Below are 21,048 nucleotides of genomic sequence, written 5' to 3' on the forward strand. Positions count from 1 at the left end.
CTATTAGTTAAAATCTTCTAAAAATAATCTAAATTTTCTAAAATTAACCAAAATTGTTCTTCCTGGTTGGTTCACTGTTTATACCCTGCTCCACACTGTGGAAAAGGGTATTATAAGTTAGTGCATATGTTTGCAACACCCAGAAGGAGACGAGATAGACACATGGTGTCTTTGGCAAAAATGCTCAGGGTGGGCTCCTGAGTCGATATAACCATGTCCGTCTGTACGTCTGTCCGTGAACACATTTTTGTAATCAAAGTCTAGGTCGCAGTTTTAGTCCAATCGACTTCAAATTTGGCACAAGTATGTGTTTTGGCTCAGAATAGATACCTATTGATTTTGGAAGAAATCGGTTAAGATTTAGATATAGCTCCCATATTATACGGGCCTGTTCTGGTTTTCACATATTGTCGCGTAATTGAAGTGATTTGAAAACGCGCGTATTAGATTTGCGTGTTCGCACATTCGCGAGTTTTACAATTAAATTCAAATTAAAAAAAATGGCAACACAAAACTGTTTGCAACAGATGATAGGCAACAGCTGATTTTACATTTCACAAAATTATTTTTCTGAATTCATTGTTTAAAATACATTTATGTCCTTCATTCACGCATTTGCTTGTGAAGAAATAAAACGAAGACGCAAAATTCATGCAATTCGTAAAAATCGCAACTTAAGAAGTTCAAATAATATGATGGGATTACTAGAACCGCAGTAAGTAAATCAGGCTTCCTTTCGATTTCAATAGATACAATTATATTTATTTTATTTGTAGGTTTATTGAGTCGTTTAGAATTGACAAAGATACTTTTCGAATGGTAGCAGACACGATTGCACCACACTTAAACTCTAGTATACATCCCAACATACAACTAGGAGCCGTGCTTCGATTCTTAGCAACCGGATCATACCAATTGGCCATCGCAAAAGACCACCAGATTAGCATTGGCAGAAGCACATTTTCTAAAATCCTACACAATGTTATAGGTCTTTTGGAGTACCACTATTGCAGTGATTACATAAAATTGCAAATGACAGATGAAGAAGTAACAAGATCCAAGGAATACTTCTACTCTCAATATCGACTTCCTAGTGTAATTGCATGTGTTGATGGAACGCATGTAAAAATTGTTAAGCCCCAAAAGGACGAGTCTACTTTTTTGAATCGAAAGGGCTATTTTAGTTTAAATGCGATGGTGGTTAGTACTTTATGGAATTTATCTGACAGGGTAAAAAATCTAATATATTTTTATAGGTTTGCAACTATAATTTAGAAATACTGGCGATTGATGCCACTCATCCTGGAGCATGCCATGATGCATTCATTTGGAAATACAGCGACGCTAGAAATTATTTATCAAGAATTCAAAATTGTTTTGTTTTGGCAGATTCTGCCTATACTTTGGAACCATTTGTCTTGACGCCCTACAGAGGAGCACAGTATGGTACAATGCAACATATATTTAATAAAAAACATGCAGAAGCGCGTAATATTGTCGAGCGCACTATAGGTGTTTTGAAGAGCAGATTTAGATGCTTGCAGTCTACTCTTCATTATGACCCAAAATTCGTATGCAGTTTAATAAACGTGTGTTGTGCTTTTCACAATATTTGTCGAAGGCTTAAAACGATTCCGCAAGACCTCTTTGATAACGAAACAGTGCCTATTATTTTGCCTTATTTTGAAAACGAAGAAGAAAGTTCCACAGAAGAAGAAGGTTTAATAGCTTCTACTATAAGAAATCGCATTGCTCAAAGCTTGGTTTAAATGTAAGAATGCAGTATTATGTATAGGTGGGTATCAAGTTCGAGTTTAGCCGCTGAAATCGAAAATAAATTTGTAAAAGCAGAATAAAATTATAACTTTTTTGAGTTATTTAAGAAAAATAACCGTGACAAAATAGCAATTTTAGCGGCTAAACTCGAACTTAATACTCACCTTATAACGAAAATATAATTCCATTTATTAATAAAATAAAGATTCAATTTTGTCGAACATATTGTCATTTATTTAAATATACATAGAGATCACTTTTTTATACTAAAAGAAAGTAAAAGAAAGTAAAAGAAAGTACAATTGTTTTAAGATTTTTTTCCATAAGGAATTCATAACAAGGCTCCATACAAACAAAAACAAATAAAAAAAAAAACATAACCTAAGCTAATTGCAGCTTTCATGGAAACTCTTTTTAAACTCAAATTCAGGTTCACAAATCATTTAAAAAAAATAGTTTGATTAAAAATCTTAAGGATTTTTTTTTTATCTATTCAACACATAACTTTCACGAGATCAATTTCATTAATTATTTATGCGATTAATTTCCAAATTTGTTTTGCAGTATATTTTTTATGTCCCTAAAAATGTCATTTTGCTCACGTAAAACCAAATGAACTTCGCCGAGAGTATCGACAACTCTTTCCATCATTTCATTTTGAGCAGTACATAGATCTTCCAACTCTACAGAAGGCTGAGATCGACGGCTACGCTTTGGCTTGTATTCTGGACTTCTGATGGAAGCATTTTCGTCACTTTCAAAATGCAATTGTTTTTTTACCGCCTTCTGAGAGTCGGGAGACGTCTCGCAAACATTATCTTCAAACACACCATAGGATTTGGTGCCTTCTACACCATCAATCATTTTATATAAACCGCACAATTGGGCTATTCGGTCTTCCACAGGTGACACGGCAAGTTGTGAGTACGGTCCACCACCAGTAGCAGAAGTTTCGCGTTTGTTATGCGCCAACTTCTTTCGAATGTTTACTTTCCAATCAGACCACACCTATTCAAATGAAGTCTTAATCGTATATGTTTTATACAATTATTATTGTTAACTAAAACTTACTTTCTTCCAACTATTTACATCTTTTACTGGTGGCCCAGCACTATTTAAAGACGCTGTTAGTCTTGCCCATTTCTCATCAGCGTGTAGGCGATCTCCTTTCACAAAGCCTTTAGCGATGTTCGGATTTTCATCCATAAACTGGAGAAATATGTCCTCCTGCTGTAAGTTTTTGTGTTTTCGTCTAAAATAAAAAAATTGAATTAAAAATGAAAAATTAGTCTTATAAAAATACTTACGTCGAACCTGCTGCCATTTTTGTTGTTTCTGAAATTCTCAGAGTTGTCAATTATTTACAAATTAGTTTACAGGGTTACCAATCTTTTCCATACTTACGCCAATTACCCGAGTAGTGTCACTCTAAAATTACGGACTGTTTGAAAATGATTAGTTTTACGAAAAATAAGTTACGGATGTGGGTTTTATTGTTATAAATATAATCTTAACTGTATTTTCTACTATACCACTTATTATATTAAACATATTTTGTTGTTTTTACATAGAAAAAAGCACTACAATTCTGAATTCGCAACCTCAAAGACAACCGATTTGAATTCGGCAAAATTTTGCGAATTCGAATGACCAGAACACGCCAAAAAAGCCAATTCGCAAAAATTTTGCGTATGTGAAAACCAGAACAGGCCCGATATATTTCGCCCGATATGGACTTATATGGCCCCAGAAGCCAGAGTTTTACCCTGATTTGCTTAAAATTTTGCACAAGAAGAACAATTAGTACTAGAGTCAAGTGTGCCAAATTTTATTGAAATCGGTTCAGATTTAGATATAGCTCCCATATATATCTTTCGCCCGATATGGACTAATACGGTCCCAGAAGCCAGTGTTTTACCCCAATTTGGTTGAAATTTTGCACAGGGAGTGGAATTAGTAGTATAGTCAAGTGTGCCAAATTTTATTGAAATCGGTTCAGATTTAGATATAGCTCCCATATATATCTTTCGCCCGATTTACACTCATATGACCACAGAGGCCAATTTTTTGGTCCGATTTAGTTGAAATTTTGCACAGGGAGTAGAATTAGCATTGTAGCTATGCGTGTCAAATTTGGTTGAAATCGGTTCAGATTTAGATATATCTCCCATATATAGCTTTCGCCCGATTTACACTCATATGACCACAGAGGCCAATGTTTTGCTCCGATTTAGTTGAAATTTTGCACAGGAAGTAGAATTGGTATCGTAGCTATGCGTGCAAAATTTGGTTAAAATCGGTTCAGATTTCGATATAGCACCGATATATAGCTTTCGCCCGATTTACACTCATATGACCACAGAGGCCAATTTTTAACTCCGATTTAGTTGAAATTTTGCACAGGGAGTAGAATTAGCATTGTAGTTATGCGTGCCAAATTTGGTTGAAATTGGATCAGAGTTAGATATAGCTCCCATATATATGTTTTTCTGATTTCGACAAAAATGGTCAAAATGCCAACATTTTCCTTGTAAAATCGCCACTGCTTAGTCGAAAAGTTAAAAAAATGACTCTAATTTTCCTAAACTTCTAATACATATATATCGAGCGATAAATCATAAATAAACTTTTGCGAAGTTTCCTTAAAATTGCTTCAGATTTAAATGTTTCCCATATTTTCTTACTAACATTGTGTTCCACCCTAGTGCATTAGCCGACTTAAATTTTGAGTCTATAGATTTTGTAGAAGTCTATCAAATTCTGTCCAGATCGAGTGATATTTAAATGTATGTATTTGGGACAAACCTTTTTATATAGCCCCCAACACATTTGAGGGATGTGATATGGTGTCGAAAATTTAGATCTACAAAGTGGTGCAGGGTATAATATAGTCGGCCCCGCCCGACTTTAGACTTTCCTTACTTGTTTTCAGTGTGGAAATGAGAAGCTGCAGCTTAAACATATATGATGAATTTGTCTGTAATCAGTACAATATTTAACAGATGGACTGATATAGCTTCCGTATAAGTTTATTTCTGAAATAATAAAAATAAGTATTTAAGACTCGAACCACTCGCACTTTGGTGTTTAATTTCAATAAGTGATTTTTTCAAGCTATTTTTCATTTCAATCATTTGGTGTGAGATGGCTTATGCTTATGCTACGGCTACATCAGATGCGTGGGTACATTTTCTGGTTTTCTATTGAACAACTAAATTCTTTAGAGAAATCTTTATGTAGTTTTTTGTTTCATATTTAAAGCCATTCATATAAGGCAACTAGAAATACCATAAAAATCGATTTCTTTAATTTTTTTTTTGCTATTGTGATAATTTTGTGATATTTTCTTGTTCATTTAACCGTCAAGCTGAGCAAAAGAGTTTTATTATTTTATTATTAATTAGTCTATGTTTATTATTATTAGGGTCATCTTGCTAGGTACCTATAACGAATTTCTAGTGTGGTGGTACAACTAGCCACCATTAAAAGAAATACGACTCCATTCAATGAGATGCCAAATTTAGGGCCCAGTGTTTCTACCGAAGTTGCCATATTGTACAATGACCATGGGTTAGACAATTAGGGAATTAATTGATTTAATTAAATTTTAATTTAAACGAAATATATTAATATCAATGTGATTGATTTGTTGAATCGATTACATTTTTTATTTGTTAAAAGAGAAAGAGAGGAAGAGAAGAGGAATATATCAGCTAGAACATGCATGGATACCACACAGAGAATACAGATAGGTTGTGACAACCGAATTTATTGCCAACCTCCTTTTGGCAGTTACAGCTACTATCAGTTGGCAGTTGTGCCACCCGACTGATTCGGTCGACACAACTAATACGACATATGTGTTGGTTGGGTCTGCCGACGATATCGGTTATGGCTACCTTCATCATTCGGTTGTGTTGCCCAACATTAATAATACTCATTGCCGAATTTAAAATTTCCTTCCCAGTTATATATTATATTTAATTTTATTTAAATATATGTATATTAGTACATGTTATTCTAAGTACAATATATTTGAGTATTAATTTTTGCTATTGAATAAAATAGGGACTTACATCAAAATCTAGATATTTTCAAAGAAGAATACCAACTAAATGTAAGTACTATGTTCGCTTTTCGAGATGAAATTTTCGCGGTTACTTTACAGTTCCATATAAAGCACATAAATTAACTCAATTGATGTCCTGTGTCTTGTTCCTCTAGATTTCGGCCTGACTTTACGGGAATATGTTTGTTTTCATATATAATCTTGATTAATTCAGGAAAAGAATCGCGAAAATAAAGTGATTTTCAACTCGAAACCCGAACATAGTACTCACCTTAATGTTGAAAACGTCTCATATCTTTAAAATTTAAGCACATACACCCTCAAAAAAAATCGCTTCTTTAACATATGTTCCAAACATATTTTGCAGGAAGCACATATATTATTGCATACTGCCGAAACATTAATATGTTTGTTTTATGTGAACATATTATATGTTTGGAAGCATTTTGAGCCAAAAATATTATATGCTTGGAAGAATTTTTCCCAAACACGATTGTGCTCAATCCCTAACATACTCGTAATTTTCACTTCCACGAAATTTTTTAGTTATTGGCACCTTTCTCTGTAATACAAATAATGTTGAAGAAATTATTCACTTTTATAAATTTTTTAAATTTTACCTTTCGCCTGCACGGAGAATCGAACCGAGGACCATACAGTTTGTAAGCCAACACACTATCCACTGGGCTACGTAGCTGTTATAGTCACCAGTAGATAATTATCGTTTTAAGTTACATTTATATAGCATAGTTTGCAGCGCCCACGAGCCCATGCAAACATAACATTATTTAACAGAAACATACATTTGTTTGCCACGTGGAGCAGTGGTTAGCATGTCTGCCTTGCATGCAAAGGGTCGTGGGTTCAATCCCTGCTCCGACCGAACATTTTTTTTTTTTTTTTTTAATTTACACATTTATATTTATACTATATTAATTTTTTTAAATGAAACATCGAAATGTGCGTTATTAAAGATTTATAGTCAGTAACAGTGCTTGATATAAACGAAATTGAATGATTGTTGGATAAAATATTATTTTTTATTGCAAAAATAACAATCTTGTAATAAAAAACTGTTTTTGTACAAAACTTTAAAATTTGGAAGGAATTCAAAAACTAACAAAAGAACGTGGAGTCGAGTATAAACATACATACATAATTTTATAATATAAACATAAATTTATTTAGGAGTGAACAGTTTTTTACTTGCATTTAACACCATCGCTCTAAAATTCCTTTTATTTTTCTTTAATAATTCATTTTAAAGAAAATAAACTTTTTAAATTGTTTTAGCTGTAAAACTCGAACTTAATGCCCGCTTTTATATTTGATGGTGTCCGTCAACTCCTCGTGGACTACTTTTTAATAAAGAGAAACTAAACTTTGTTTTTTTACATTTTACTGTGTAATTTTTCACTATTTCCTCCTTATTTCATTTTACCGTCCCAACTCTAAAAAGAGTATAGTGCCCTTTCGTTATTTTTATGAAGACCCCTGATTTCTTTTAACGAACCAAGAAAAAAATAATGCCAAAATGATAAACAAAACACATGTCCACACATACATAAAATGCTGCTCTCAAGGCGAAAACATAAGCTGTTTGTTTTTCAAATGTCTATTCTCTTGGTTCAGAATGTATATTCTCTTTATTCAAATTAAATAATATTTAGACTTAAACATATCAAATTTTTGGCCTTATCATAAAACAGTTTTCCGAAACAACATACAAGCGGTTTCACAGAAATTGTTCTCTTTTGACTCTTTTGCTGTGTTATATTGATATCTTTCGTCAACTCTCCCGGTTTCCATCTCTATTTCTCTCTATACTCTCTCTGTCGCTTTGAATAAAATATCACAACATATGTATGTTTAGTTGAAATTTGTAAATTTATATATGTTTGTATTCACACATATGATTTTTATGAAACATTCATGCCCCAAACATAATATATTCTAACATATTAACATAGATGTCCCAAACATTTAGTGTTAGTTTAGGAAAATTACATGTTCGCACTGAAATATATTGTGGTTTAAAATCGTGCCCGAAACACATTTTGTTTATATCGGAACATATGAAAAACATATTTTTCTAACAGTGTATGTATATAATTTTGCGAGGTTTCGATGCGGAAGCATTTACGTATACTCGTAGAATTATTGTAAAACTTTTGTTCCTTTTCTTTGATGGTGCACAATGTTGTATTCCTTATTTATTACGTATGAGTTTTGGCACATTCCCCGGAACTAGTAAAATAAAGATATATTGAATGACAATATTAAGAAAAATTGTTTGCTCAAACTGTCTTACCATTTGTATTTGTTTTCAATTCAATTTCCTTATTTCCTAACAAATATATCCTGTTCTTCAAAATTAAAATAAAATGTTCAATTTAACTGGTGAATACTTTTGACATTTGATAGATTTTCAAATAATATTCGGGCTTCATAACCGAATGTTGAAAATTTCTTATAAATTCTATTTCCATCATCAATAGTCGGTGCTCATTACCGAATATTGGTTTTAAATAACTGCTTCCTGCCAGTTGTGATAATCATTGGGGAAATGATTTATTGTAGACCAATAGTGTTGGTTGACACAACCATATACTTTGACTCGGAACTATCTTACCGTACAAAGCACTTTCATTCTTTCTAAGGAAAAGTATACTTATTGCAAATACCGAATATTTAGGGACTCAATTGAAAATGTGTTATAAGAACGAAGATTTTGCAGCTATAATGGAATTTCAACCAAACTGTTTTCTGTGTGCAGGGATGATAAATGATGTTGACGAATAAGCACTAAAAATCTATTACATAGTATCAATTTTCAAGGTTATTGTAAAAGTATACATATAAGAGGTGTGCGCGTGACACGAAACTGTCGTGACACGCGTGATTCACGTGTGAATCACCTGACTCGTGAACAAAATCTGAAGAAACTTTCGTGCGTGAATGGGACTAAAAATAATATGTCGTGCGTGAGAAATAAAATCGGTTCGTGAATGTGCGTGAATAAAATTTCTGCAAAATCACGCTCACGAAAAAAATCAAGATTTAATTCTTTCTGATCCGATAACTGAATTCTATTTAGCTGTCAAACTATCTCCTATTTATTAATTTTGTTACCTTTCCTCTTTCCCGCTTGGAAAATGCCATGAGTCTCTTGAATTTGTCGTGAGTCACGTTAATTTGTCGTGAGTCACGTTAATTGTCGAGAATCGTGCGTGAGTCTTCAAAAATAGGTCGGGGGTGAGCGTGCGTGAGTACCGGTTTACATTTCGTGAACGTGCGTGAGTGTGAGTGTCTACCAAAAATATCGTGCGTGAACGTGCGTGAACAAATATTTTGCTTCGTGAATGTGCGTGAGTGTGAATGAAATTTCACTCACGCGCACACCTCTAATACGTATATTTAAATCTAGACGGATTTGGACATTTTTTTAGTTTTTCTAAAAAAAAATAATTTTGCAAAACTTAATTTCTATAGGAAATTTTGTCAAAATTTTAATTTTATAGGAAATTTTGTCAAAACTTTATTTATATAGAAAATTTTATCAACATTTTATTTCTATAGAAACTTTTGTCAAAATTGTATTTCTATAGAAAATTTTGTCAAAATGTTATTCCAATAGAAAATTTTGTCAATATTTTATTTCCATAGAAAATTTTGTCTAATTTTTATTCTAATGAAAATTTTGTCAAAATTTTATTTCTATATGAAAAATTTTATCCTTATAGAAATTTTTGTCAACAATTTATTTCTATACAAAATTTTGTCAACATTTTATTTCTATAGAAAATTTTGTCAAAATTTTATTTCTATAGAAAATTTTGTCAAAATTTTATTTCCATAGAACATTTTGTCCAATTTTTATTCTAATGGAAATTTTGTCAAAATTTTATTTCTATATAAAAAATTTAATTATTATAGAAAATTTTGTCAAAATTTTATTGCTATAGAAAATTTAGACAAAATTTTATTTCTTTAGAAAATTTTGTCAAAAGATTATTTCAATAGAAAATTTATGAAGAAGTATCTCTTTGCAAAATCTACCAAACGGATGTGGTAACAGGTTGGCTGATAAGTCCCCACATTTATTGTCAAAATTCGTTTTTATTATTCAACATAGTTCCTTTCAAGAGCGATACAACGATTATAACGACCTTCCACTTTTTTGATACCATTTTGGTAGTACTCCTTCGGTTTTGCCTCAAAATAGGCCTCAGTTTCGGCGATCACCTCTTCATTGCAGCCAAATTTTTTCCCTGCAAGCATCCTTTTGAGGTCTGAGAACAAGAAAAAGTCGCTGGGGGCCAGATCTGGAAAACACGGTGGGTGGGGAAGCAATTCGAAGCCCAATTCATGAATTTTTGCCATCGTTCTCAATGACTTGTGGCACGGTGCGTTGTCTTGGTGGAACAACACTTGTTTCTTCTTCATATGGGACCGTTTTGCCGCGATTTCGACCTTCAAACACTCCAATAACGCCATATAATAGTCACTGTTGATGGTTTTTCCCTTCTCAAGATAATCGATAAAAATGATTCCATGCGCATCCCAAAAAACAGAGGCCATTACTTTGCCAGCGGAATTTTGAGTCTTTCCACGCTTCGGAGATGGTTCACCGGTCGCTGTCCACTCAGCCGACTGTCGCTTGGACTCAGGAGTGTAGTGATGGAGCCATGTTTCATCCATTGTCACATATCGACGGAAAAACTCGGGTGTATTACGAGTTAACAGCTGCAAACACCGCTCAGAATCATCAACACGTTATTGTTTTTGGTCAAATGTGAGCTCGCGCGGCACCCATTTTGCACAGAGCTTCCGCATATCCAAATATTGATTAATGATATGACCAACACGTTCCTTTGATATCTTTAAGGCCTCTGCTATCTCGATCAACTTCATTTTACGGTCATTCAAAATCATTTTGTGGATTTTTTGATGTTTTCGTCGGTAACCACCTATTTCGGGCGTCCACTGCGTTCACCGTCCTCCGTGCTCATTTCACCTCGCTTGAATTTTGCATACCAATCAATTATTGTTGATTTCCCTGGGGCAGAGTCCGGAAACTCATTATCAAGCCAAGTTTTTGCTTCCACCGTATTTTTCCCCTTCAGAAAACAGTATTTTATCAAAACACGAAATTCCTTTTTTTCAATTTTTTTTACAATAACAAAAGTTGCTTCACAAAAGACGCTCTATCTCACAAACTAATTGACTTACAGACGTCAAATTTTGACATGAATCATTTGAAGGTTGGTAGTATATAAAAATAATATGCATTTAATACACCCAGAAAAAAGTGACCCCTTCTTTAAGTTAAAATGAACTCATTGTGAAGAAAGTTGAACTTCGTATAGCGCCAAAGACATTTTTATTTGTTTGAATGATGTGATTTTCGTAGAAATTAGGTAGAATGCATTCCGTATATTAGTTAACATTTTCCTATATTTATGTACCACTATACTACAGAATGAAAAAATTTAACTGAATTGAATTCATATATGGAATGATTTTATTGAACTTTTTTCATTCATTTGGACAAATCTTACATATTTGTGGTAAACCTTTTACTTCAAAGTTAGATCTGCTTACCTTCGTTTTTAAATACAATTTTATGTATTTATATAAGCAATTTTTTCTTCAATAAAAGACATGTTTTATTAATATATTAAATATATTTATTTAGAATCAACAGCATCGACTGGCCTTGAAATATTAAAACACATTTTTTCTTCTTGTAGTACCTTTCACTTTGAATAATTTGCTGCCTAGCAATTTTGTCCACCTTCTACAATTTCAATACCTACAAATATAAACAAAAAAATCCAAAACCAATTTTTTCACAAAAGGTTAGCGTCACTGAATATTACCTGATAATTGAAGATTCCAAAATGAAGTTGAATGACGGGGTTGTTATTCTGCTGGTGTTTTCTTTTTTATAAACCAATTTTCAAAAAACGAACATTTTTCTCACTAATTTAAAATAACAAATATTTTATATATTTTATTTGTTTTTTTATAATATTATTTTACTATATTATTTTTTAACAATCTCTCCGTATACCATAACAACGCGATTCCAACTAAAAAAACAACCCACGCGCAAACATATCGATTACATCAAAGACAGGTATCGATTACAGGTAGATAAAGGAAATGTAGGAAATTTTCCTAAATTCTAACAAGTGTGTTTCTTTAAGTTTTGAAAGGATTGAATACTTCTTAGTACGAATGAACTAAAATATTTTTCTATGCCAAGTGTTATTCTTATGTATGATAAGCTTTCTGTAATAAAGGAAGTCAGAATTATCATTTTATAAGAAATCTTACTAAATTTGAGGAAACTTGGTTTTAGTTCGGTTTTTGTTTATTTTTACGAATGCTTTGTTATCAGTGAATAAAATTTTCTTGTTCAGTAGTAAATTCTTATACCCAGCGAAGAAAACAGTATTAGTAAAATTCCATGCCTTATTCTAGTTTATGAACTATTCCTAACTGCTTTCAGTTTAGGATTTTTTTACTGAAACAAGTAAATTTTATTATTTCACACAAAATATTAACTGAGTGGAAATAAAATGGCTAAACTAAATTGATGAACATTTTTTCCTTTAGTTTCGAAGACACTTTTTTCTGGGTGTACTAGCGACGCCATCTATGTGTCAGACCGGGGACTTAACAGCCAACCTGTTAATTCGATGAACTAAAATATATTTAAGTCCGCTTTAGTGAAATATAAAAGGTTCACTTTTTTGTTGAGTGTTGATAGCACAATAAGAAAGAGGTGTTAGTGGCAAAAAAAAAAAAAACAGGAAAAATAGCATCGTATGAACAAAGTGGCAAATTTGTCACTAAAGTGACATTGCTCGGCACCGTCATCAAAACCAAGAGTAACATAAACCAATAATGGCCCAATGATAATTTAAGGAACTTTTATATTCGGGTCAAGTAAGGACACCAAACTAATGCAATAAAAATACCACGGTAATGGACCAAAATATTTGCAGTCAATACAAAAATTGATCACAAGTCATTTGAAACAAAAAAAATATATTTTCACACAAAAACTGATATAGTCTTTTGAATTTGTAACACTTCGTATCAGTTACCCTATATTATTTTGTACTCATCTAAATTGAGTACTTTTTTACATTTTTTGTCATTTGATTCATTAAAAATTATTTTACACAAACAAACACCATGATAATACTTCGTGTCATCTACCCTGACACATCTCAATTTCAAAACTTTTGTAGGTGCTGGGTATACTTCCCTATTAACGAATTGAAAAATTTTAAAGTTTACTTCCATTAAATACTCTCCTCTCGTATGGCAATCTTAAGGCATAGGTTTTGGCTGTCAAATGGGGTAAAGGTACCACAAAATATGGCCTCCTATTGGCGTCACAAAAATCCTCATACTTTAGGACAATTAAACGATCCATGCCTAGAAGTTCTGCAACACGTGCCGAAAACTCACTCGTACAATCTGCCGTGTAAACCTTATAGCCCAATTTAGTGGCCAAATTTATGGTCTCATCACCCAAAAGTTTTAGGACATTTTTATTACGCCACTTTGGTGCTACGGCAGCCATAAATGTAAAAAATATCTCATCCACGCTATATCTCTGGCAAATTGCAGCTTCACGATGTAGAGTTCCAAGCAGTCGTAAATAGTGACCGTATTTGGTATTGCCCTCTGCAGCAGCTGCTTCAAATAATCCGGTAACATATGACCGTGTTTTGGTTGTGCACAAGAATGCTCCAACAATTTCCTCTTCATCTTCACCTCCACCGTTGTTGTCCACATAGCACATAATACTTGTGCCACCTCGAATACATGTACCAATATCTGCTAAATCCCTAGGTCCTGGAACCATTCTTGGCTCAGAACTAAATACAGGTTCATAGCAATAGAAGTTATCCAAGTAGAACTGTACTATACGATGCTGATCCTCTGGGAGTATTACACGAGATTTCAGATTTTTATGAGCCATTGGAATTTTTGTATCGTTGACAATTAAACTTGATTTCCCTTATGAAGCTTAAAGCCTACTGACTAACATACTAATGAGAATTTAAATTCCACGTCAATAGCAATTAAATAAAATTAAATTGTAGCAAGTAATCAATAAAGCTTGAAGTCTAGGCGAATGCAATGTGCCTTACCTTAGCTAAAATTCAGTACAGTTGGGGATTGCAAACGCAATAAAAAACGACATTTTAACTTTTTGCTAAATTTCGAAAAATTGACATTAAAGTTTTTTTTTATACCCTCCACCATAGGATGGGGGTATATTAACTTTGTCATTCCGTTTGTAACACATCGAAATATTGCTCTAAGACCCCATAAAGTATATATATTCTGGGTCGTGGTGAAATTCTGAGTCGATCTGAGCATGTCCGTCCGTCCGTCTGTTGAAATCACGCTAACTTCCGAACGAAACAAGCTATCGACTTGAAACTTGGCACAAGTAGTTGTTATTGATGTAGGTCGGATGGTATTGCAAATGGGCCATATCGGTCCACTTTTACGTATAGCCCCCATATAAACGGACCCCCAAATTTGGCTTGCAGACCTCTAAGAGAAGCAAATTTCATCCGATCCGTATGAAATTTGGTACATGGTGTTTGTACATGGTCTCTAACAACCATGCAAAAATTGGTCTACATCGGTCCATAATTATATATAGCCCCCATATAAACCGATCCCCCGATTTAGATTTCGGAGCCTCTAAGAGAAGCAAATTTCATCCGATCCGGTTGAAATTTGGTACATTTGGTACATGCAAAAATTGGTACACATCGGTCCATAATTATATATAGCCCCCATATAAACCGATCGCAAGATTTGGCTTTCGGAGCCTCAAAGAGAAGCAAATTCCATCCGATTCGGCTGAAATTTGGTTCATGGTATCTAACATCCATGCAAAAATTGGTCCACATCGGTCCAAAATTATATATAGTCCCCATATAACATAAACCAACCCCCAGAATTTGCTTGCGGAGCCTCTTAGAGAAGAAAATTTCATCCAATCCGGTTGAAATTTGGTACGTGGTGTTAGTATATAGTATCTAACAACCATGCAAAAATTGGTTCATATCGGTCCGTAATTATATATAGCCCCCATATAAACCGATCCCCAGATTGGTCCTCATCGGTCCATAATTCTATATAGCCCCCATATAAACCGATCCCCAGATTTGAACTCTGTAGCCTCTTGGAGGAGCAAAATTCATCCGATCCGGTTGAAATTTGGTACATGGTATTAGTATATGGTCTCTAACAACCATGCAAAATTGGTCCACATCGGTCCGTAATTATATATAGCCCCCATATAAACCGATCCCAAGATTTGGCTTTCGGAGCCTCAAAGAGTAGCAAATTCCATCCGATTCGGCTGAAATTTGGTACATGGTGTTGGTATATGGTATCTAACACCCATGCAAAAATTGGTCCACATCGGTCCATAATTATATATAGCCCTCATATAAACCCATCCCCAGATTTGAACTCTGTAGTCTCTTGGAGGAGCAAAATTCATCCGATCCGGTTGAAATTTGGTACATGGTGTTGGTATATGGTCTCCAACAACCATGCCAAAATTGGTCCATATCGGTCCATAATCATATATAGCTCCCATATAAACCGATCCCCAAATTTGGTTTTGGAGCCTCTTGAGGAGCAAATTTCATCCGATTAAGTTGAAATGTGGTACGTGGTGTTAGTATATAGTCTCTAACAACCATGCAAAAATTGGTTCATATCGGTTCATAGTTATATATAGCCCCATATAAACCGATCCCCAGATTTGAACTCTGTAGCCTCTTGGAGGAGCAAAATTCATCCGATCCGGTTGAAATTTGGTACATGGTGTTGGTATATGGTCTCCAACAACCATGCCAAAATTGGTCCATATCGGTCCATAATCATATATAGCTCCCATATAAACCGATCCCCAAATTTGGTTTTGGAGCCTCTTGAGGAGCAAATTTCATCCGATTATGTTGAAATTTGGTACATTGTGCTAGTATATGGCCTTTAACAACCATGCCTAATAAGGTCCATATCGGTCTGTAGTTATATATAGCCCTCAGATAAACCGAAGACGATGTTAAGTAGTTTTATTATACATTGCCATCGGAAAGTATTTCCACAACCCAAGTAACTCGATTATGGATGACAATCTTTTGTAGAAGTTTCTACGCAATCCATGGTGGAGGGTACATAAGATTCGGCCTGGCCAAACTTACGGCCGTATATACTTGTTTTTATTATTTTTTACTTTTTTGATGATTTTCTCATCTTTTTTGCGAAATTTTATTGTCCAAAACTTAAATTTTCACTTAAAACGGTCTAATTCCGTAATTTATAACACTCGTCCTTAAGGACTGCATCGGAAGTGAAAAAAATCGATAGGGGACCACGGCATGCGCTTTAAAAGAAATGTTTGTGGATTTGTCCAAAAGGACTGCATCGGAAGTGGAAAAAAAACTGATGGGAGGTTCCGGGATGCGCTTTAAAAGAAATGTTTGTGGAATAACTTCCAATTTTTTTGCTGGCTGTATATATTAGAGTGGTTCACCAAAAATTTGTTTTTTTTAACAGATAACATAAATTAAAAGATTCAAATGTAAAATACATACTATTTTGTCAGAATTATGGTACAATTAAAATTGTCATTGTTATACAACTGAATACACCAAAAGGTACTAAGTCACTCGCAGATTAAAAAAGTACTACCGAAAGTACAATAATAATGAATTTTCCATCTTTGGTGTTTAGCAGTGAGCGTAGTCAATTTATACTCTCGCGCTCTTCTCTACCTTAATGTTTATCAAGACTCTCAATTGAAACACATTCAAGTATATAGATGTATATGTTAGAGTGGGTCGTTTGAAATTTTTAACAGATAACATAAAAGATTAAAATGTGGTAAAATAGTTTAGCGCTATTTCTTCAGCTTTTTAAAAATTTTCTATTTAAGATTAGTATCTAATCGATGGCCATAGTCAAAGAGAAAAACTGATTAGAAGAATCTACAATATGGTGGAATAATTTGTCGTTTGCAAAAATAAACCCACCTCAATAAATGCACAACGATCAGCCGATATGTAATCATTTTAACAATTCAAATAGTGTACCATAAACGTTCATTGTAGAAAGTTCCTCTCGCCAAGAAAAAATCGGATAATCTAGCAATGGATAACAATATTGAAATAAAAGTTATTAAACCCAAAGATCTCGATAGAGTTGAGGAATTTCTTATGGAAAACTTTTTACGCAATGCCCCCCTGAGTAGTTGTCCTCCTGTGAAGGAACCCTCAGCTGAAGATAAAGAAAAAATTCGCAAATGTATTGAAATCTATGGATGCAGTCTAATGGCTTTGGAGGGAGACACATTGGTAGGAGTTTTTGTAGCAATGCCCAAGAATAGATCTTCCATTGACGAGTACTTTGAGAATGCCCAGCAATTGGGTAAGACCAATAAATATGGTCAAATCATGCAATTGTTGGGTGAAATAAATCGTGATGCTGGAATTTTTGACCGTTATGGGGTGGATGAAATTCTATATCTCTATATTGCATCGGTGGCCTCCAGTCATGGTGGTCGCGGTATTGCTGCCCAAATGACTCGGGAATTAATGCGTTTGGCTAAAGAGTGGAATTATAAAGTATTATCGATGGACTGCAGTAGTTATTATTGTACTCGTGTTTGTGAACGCCTCGGCTTGGAGTGTCTGAACACAGTGGTATTTGAGGACTACAAAGATGAGAGTGGTAATCCCATATTTAAACCAGCCTTACCACACAGAGCTATGAAAACATTTGCTCAACGTTTATAGTTGTGATGAATTTTCATATGTTAGAGAAAACTAGAATTTAATATCTTTTCTAATTTTCGAATTAAAAATTGTTTTAAAAATAATAATAAAAAAACAGACTTCCAATGTTCAGTTATACAAAGTTATTCATGCAAAAATCTCGTGATACAAATATTTGTACAAATGGGAGCTACATCCACGTTAAAAATAAACTGTCCTAAAGGAAGAATGAACAGCCTCGTACGAAAATTGAACTAAATTGTACTCTACATTTTGAGGTTTTCACAAAGCGTTGTTAAAACAACGAAGATTTAATGCCCTTGTGTACTTTTTAACTGCACGAAATTACACGAAATTACATCCTCCCATAGAAGAAAAAACGAACTAAAAGTAAAGAAAAAAATCATTGGCGACAAATCTTGACCATTTTAACCATACAGTAGTTCATTCTTAGCAACTCTGGGAATCTTATGAAAATTTTCTTCTATAGAAGTATGTCCCAACATTAAGTATGTCTCAAACATTTTATGAACTAAACGTGGGTATAAATTTCAATGACCGTGCACATAAGTTCAATATTAACCAAAGTATACTATAGTTAATATTGAATTTATGTGTACGGCCATTTATTTCATAAAATGTTTGATGCATACTTTAAAAAAGGAAAATTTCTTTGGTCTATGGAAAGTTTCGAAAATAAAAATAATAATTAACTACAAACAAATAATTTGTTTGCAATAAAAATAAGTAAAATTTATCGATAGTTTAACTACAGATTTTTTCCAGTGTAAATTTTATTTTACACCTACAGTGATAGTACACCACTAAAATTAAGTCCATTATTAAACAAGTAAAATAGAAAGTCGGGCGGGGCCGACTATATCATACCCTAAACCACCATTACAGAATTAGTAATCATAAGCATTTGTGGGGTAACATATAGGTCTGGGAGATAAACCGCAGTTACATATTTAAGAAAATTAAGGGGTACATGTCTATGGGTGCTTTGTGTCAATCCGACTATAGCTCATAGTCAATGTTGCCAGGGAAAATGTTCAGTTTACCCTACAAGAACAAAAGAAGTTCCCTACTTTCCCATACATTCCCAAACAATTTTCCCTACTATTAAAAAAATTTACAAAACAAAAAAGGTTCTAAGTACTTTATTATCTTAAAACATGAATATGCAACGTATATAACTTAGAATATAAATTTGTATTACCACCACGGTGTCCACAGTTGGTAGAATACTACCCAAATTAGTAATCTTTTTTGTTAAATCTCTATAAAAATAAAATTTTGGAAAAAGTTTCTATAAAGAAATTTTTGTGAGAAATTTTTCTATAGAAGTAAAATTTAGACAATAAATTCTATAGAAATAAAATTTTGAGAAAAAATTCCACAGAAATAAAATTTTGAGAAAATTTTTTATAGAAATAATATTTTGAAAAAAATTTCTATAGAAATACAATTTTGACCATTTTGATTTCCCCTACTTCTAGCAACACTGGCAGTGTTGATATTGCACCACGGAGTTAGTATGCCAGTAATATTGAGCCCATTATTAAAAAAGAGAAAATCGTTAAATTAGTGTGGGTAATAAATACAAATTTGTAAAAATCGAGTAATATTCTTATGTAAGAGCTACAAGTACGATCGGCTAGTACATCAAAATTTGAAATTTGAGTAACATTGGTTAATAAATAAGAGTACTATGGCCAAATTTAGGAAAATAGAGCGATGCATATATATGGAAGCTATATGTAAATCTGAACCAATTTGGATAATATTTTGCGGGTTTGATTAATACCACAAAAGGTTAGCTTGTGCACAATTTGAATAAGATCAGTTAAGGAATGAGGCCTGTATGGTCAAACCTAAGGTTATTAGGGGCAAATTTTTCAAAATCGGGCGATACATATATGGGAGCTATATCTACATCTGAACCGATTTCGATGAAATTTTGCACATACCGTTAGTACTATAGAGGACTGGATCTAGCCAACTTTTAGTAAGATTGGTTAATAAATAAGGGTTCTATGGCCAAATTTTGGAAAATGGGCTATACATATATATGGGAGCTATATCTAAATCTGAACCGATTTCGATGATTTTTTTCACATATAGTTAGTGCTATAGAAGACTACATTTAGCCAAATTTGGGTAAGATCGGTTGATAAATAAGGGTTTTATGGCCAAATTTAGAAAAATCGGGCGGTACATATATATGGGAGCTATAGCTAAATCTGAACCGATTTCGATGACTTTTGCACATATAGTTAGTGCTATAGAAAATTATATTTAGCCAACTTTGAGTAAGATCGGTTGATAAATAAAGGTTTTGTGGCCAAATTTGGGAAAATCGGGCGATACATATATATGAGAGCTATATCTAAATCTGAACCGATTTGGATGAAATTTTGCAGACTTGAAGGGCGATTGAAAAGATTACCTTTTGCCAAATTTTGTGACCATCCGTTTGAAAAAATGCGCAACGTGACCCCATTTGTCGAAATCGGGCGATACATATATATGGGAGCTATATCTAAATTTGATCCGATTTCTTCCAAATTCAATAGCGTTCGTCCTTGTGCCCAAAAAACTCCCTGTACCAAATTTCATCAAAATCGGTTAATAACTGCGACCGGAATCCTGTGAACAACAAATACATGGACAGACGGACGGACACCAAGCGCTAGATCGACTCAGGAGGTGATTCTGAGTCGATCGGTATATATTTTATGGGGTCTAAAATCAATATTTCTGGTAGGTACATTTTTTGGCCGATCAAACTTATTATACCCTGACCACTATGTGGTTTAGGGTATAAAAAGAGAAAATAGCTCAAATAGTGTGAGTAATATAGCCAAATTTGTGAAATTCGGGCAATATATTTATGTGATAGCTAAATCTAAATCTGAACAAGATCGATTTATACATCTGAATTTGAAATTTGAGTAAAATTGGTTAATAAATAAGGGTTATATGGCAAAATTTGGGAAAATCGGGCTATACATGTATATGAAAGCTATATCTATATAAAATCCAATTTGAATGATTTTTTTCAGGTATAGATAGAAGAATATATTCTGCCAATTTTTAGTAAGATCGATCACTAAATAAAACTATTATGGCTAATTTTTTGGTCATCTAAAAATTTTCGGTAGAAATAAAATTTTGACAAATTTTTTTTATAAATAAAATTTTGACAAAATTTTCTATAGAAATAAAATTTTGACAAAATTTTCTATAGAAATAAAATTTTGACAAAATTTTCTATAGAAATAAAATTTTGACAAAATTTTCTATAGAAATTAAATTTTGAAAAAATTATCTGTAGTAATAAAATTGTAACAAAATTTTCTAAGG

At 33.3% G+C, this 21,048-nt stretch overlaps 3 protein-coding genes across 3 annotated transcripts; 1 reads left to right on the forward strand and 2 right to left on the reverse strand.

The window, feature by feature from the left end:
* Positions 1–1,987: 1,987 nt before the first annotated feature.
* Positions 1,988–3,312, reverse strand: LOC142240457 (uncharacterized). The gene is made up of 4 exons (XM_075312156.1): positions 3,181–3,312; positions 3,084–3,111; positions 2,848–3,028; positions 1,988–2,784 (listed from the first exon to the last, which is right to left on the reverse strand). The coding sequence occupies exons 2-4, from the start codon at positions 3,098–3,100 to the stop codon at positions 2,317–2,319; spliced, it is 666 nt and encodes a 221-aa protein (XP_075168271.1). The 5' UTR covers positions 3,101–3,111; positions 3,181–3,312; the 3' UTR covers positions 1,988–2,316.
* A 9,615-nt stretch (positions 3,313–12,927) lies between these two features.
* Positions 12,928–13,892, reverse strand: LOC142239060 (uncharacterized). The gene has a single exon (XM_075310825.1). The coding sequence runs from the start codon at positions 13,848–13,850 to the stop codon at positions 13,149–13,151; it is 702 nt and encodes a 233-aa protein (XP_075166940.1). The 5' UTR covers positions 13,851–13,892; the 3' UTR covers positions 12,928–13,148.
* Positions 13,893–16,962: 3,070 nt separating this feature from the next.
* On the forward strand, positions 16,963–17,811 carry LOC142240926 (arylalkylamine N-acetyltransferase-like 2). Its single transcript, XM_075312675.1, has one exon. The coding sequence runs from the start codon at positions 17,056–17,058 to the stop codon at positions 17,698–17,700; it is 645 nt and encodes a 214-aa protein (XP_075168790.1). The 5' UTR covers positions 16,963–17,055; the 3' UTR covers positions 17,701–17,811.
* The last annotated feature ends 3,237 nt before the right edge of the window (positions 17,812–21,048 follow it).

The sequence above is a fragment of the Haematobia irritans genome, chromosome 5 (genome assembly GCF_050003625.1).
Source record: "Haematobia irritans isolate KBUSLIRL chromosome 5, ASM5000362v1, whole genome shotgun sequence".
Taxonomy (NCBI): Eukaryota; Metazoa; Arthropoda; class Insecta; order Diptera; family Muscidae; genus Haematobia; species Haematobia irritans.

Excerpts from the sequence above, each read along its gene's own strand:
- LOC142240457 (XM_075312156.1), bottom strand. Across the intron at positions 2,785-2,847 it reads ATGTAAATAGTTGGAAGAAA|GTGTGGTCTGATTGGAAAGT; the intron begins GTAAGTTTTAGT and ends TCATTTGAATAG.
- LOC142239060 (XM_075310825.1), bottom strand. The coding sequence starts at position 13,850 with ATGGCTCATAAAAATCTGAAATCTCGTGTAATACTCCCAGAGGATCAG.
- LOC142240926 (XM_075312675.1), top strand. The coding sequence starts at position 17,056 with ATGGATAACAATATTGAAATAAAAGTTATTAAACCCAAAGATCTCGAT.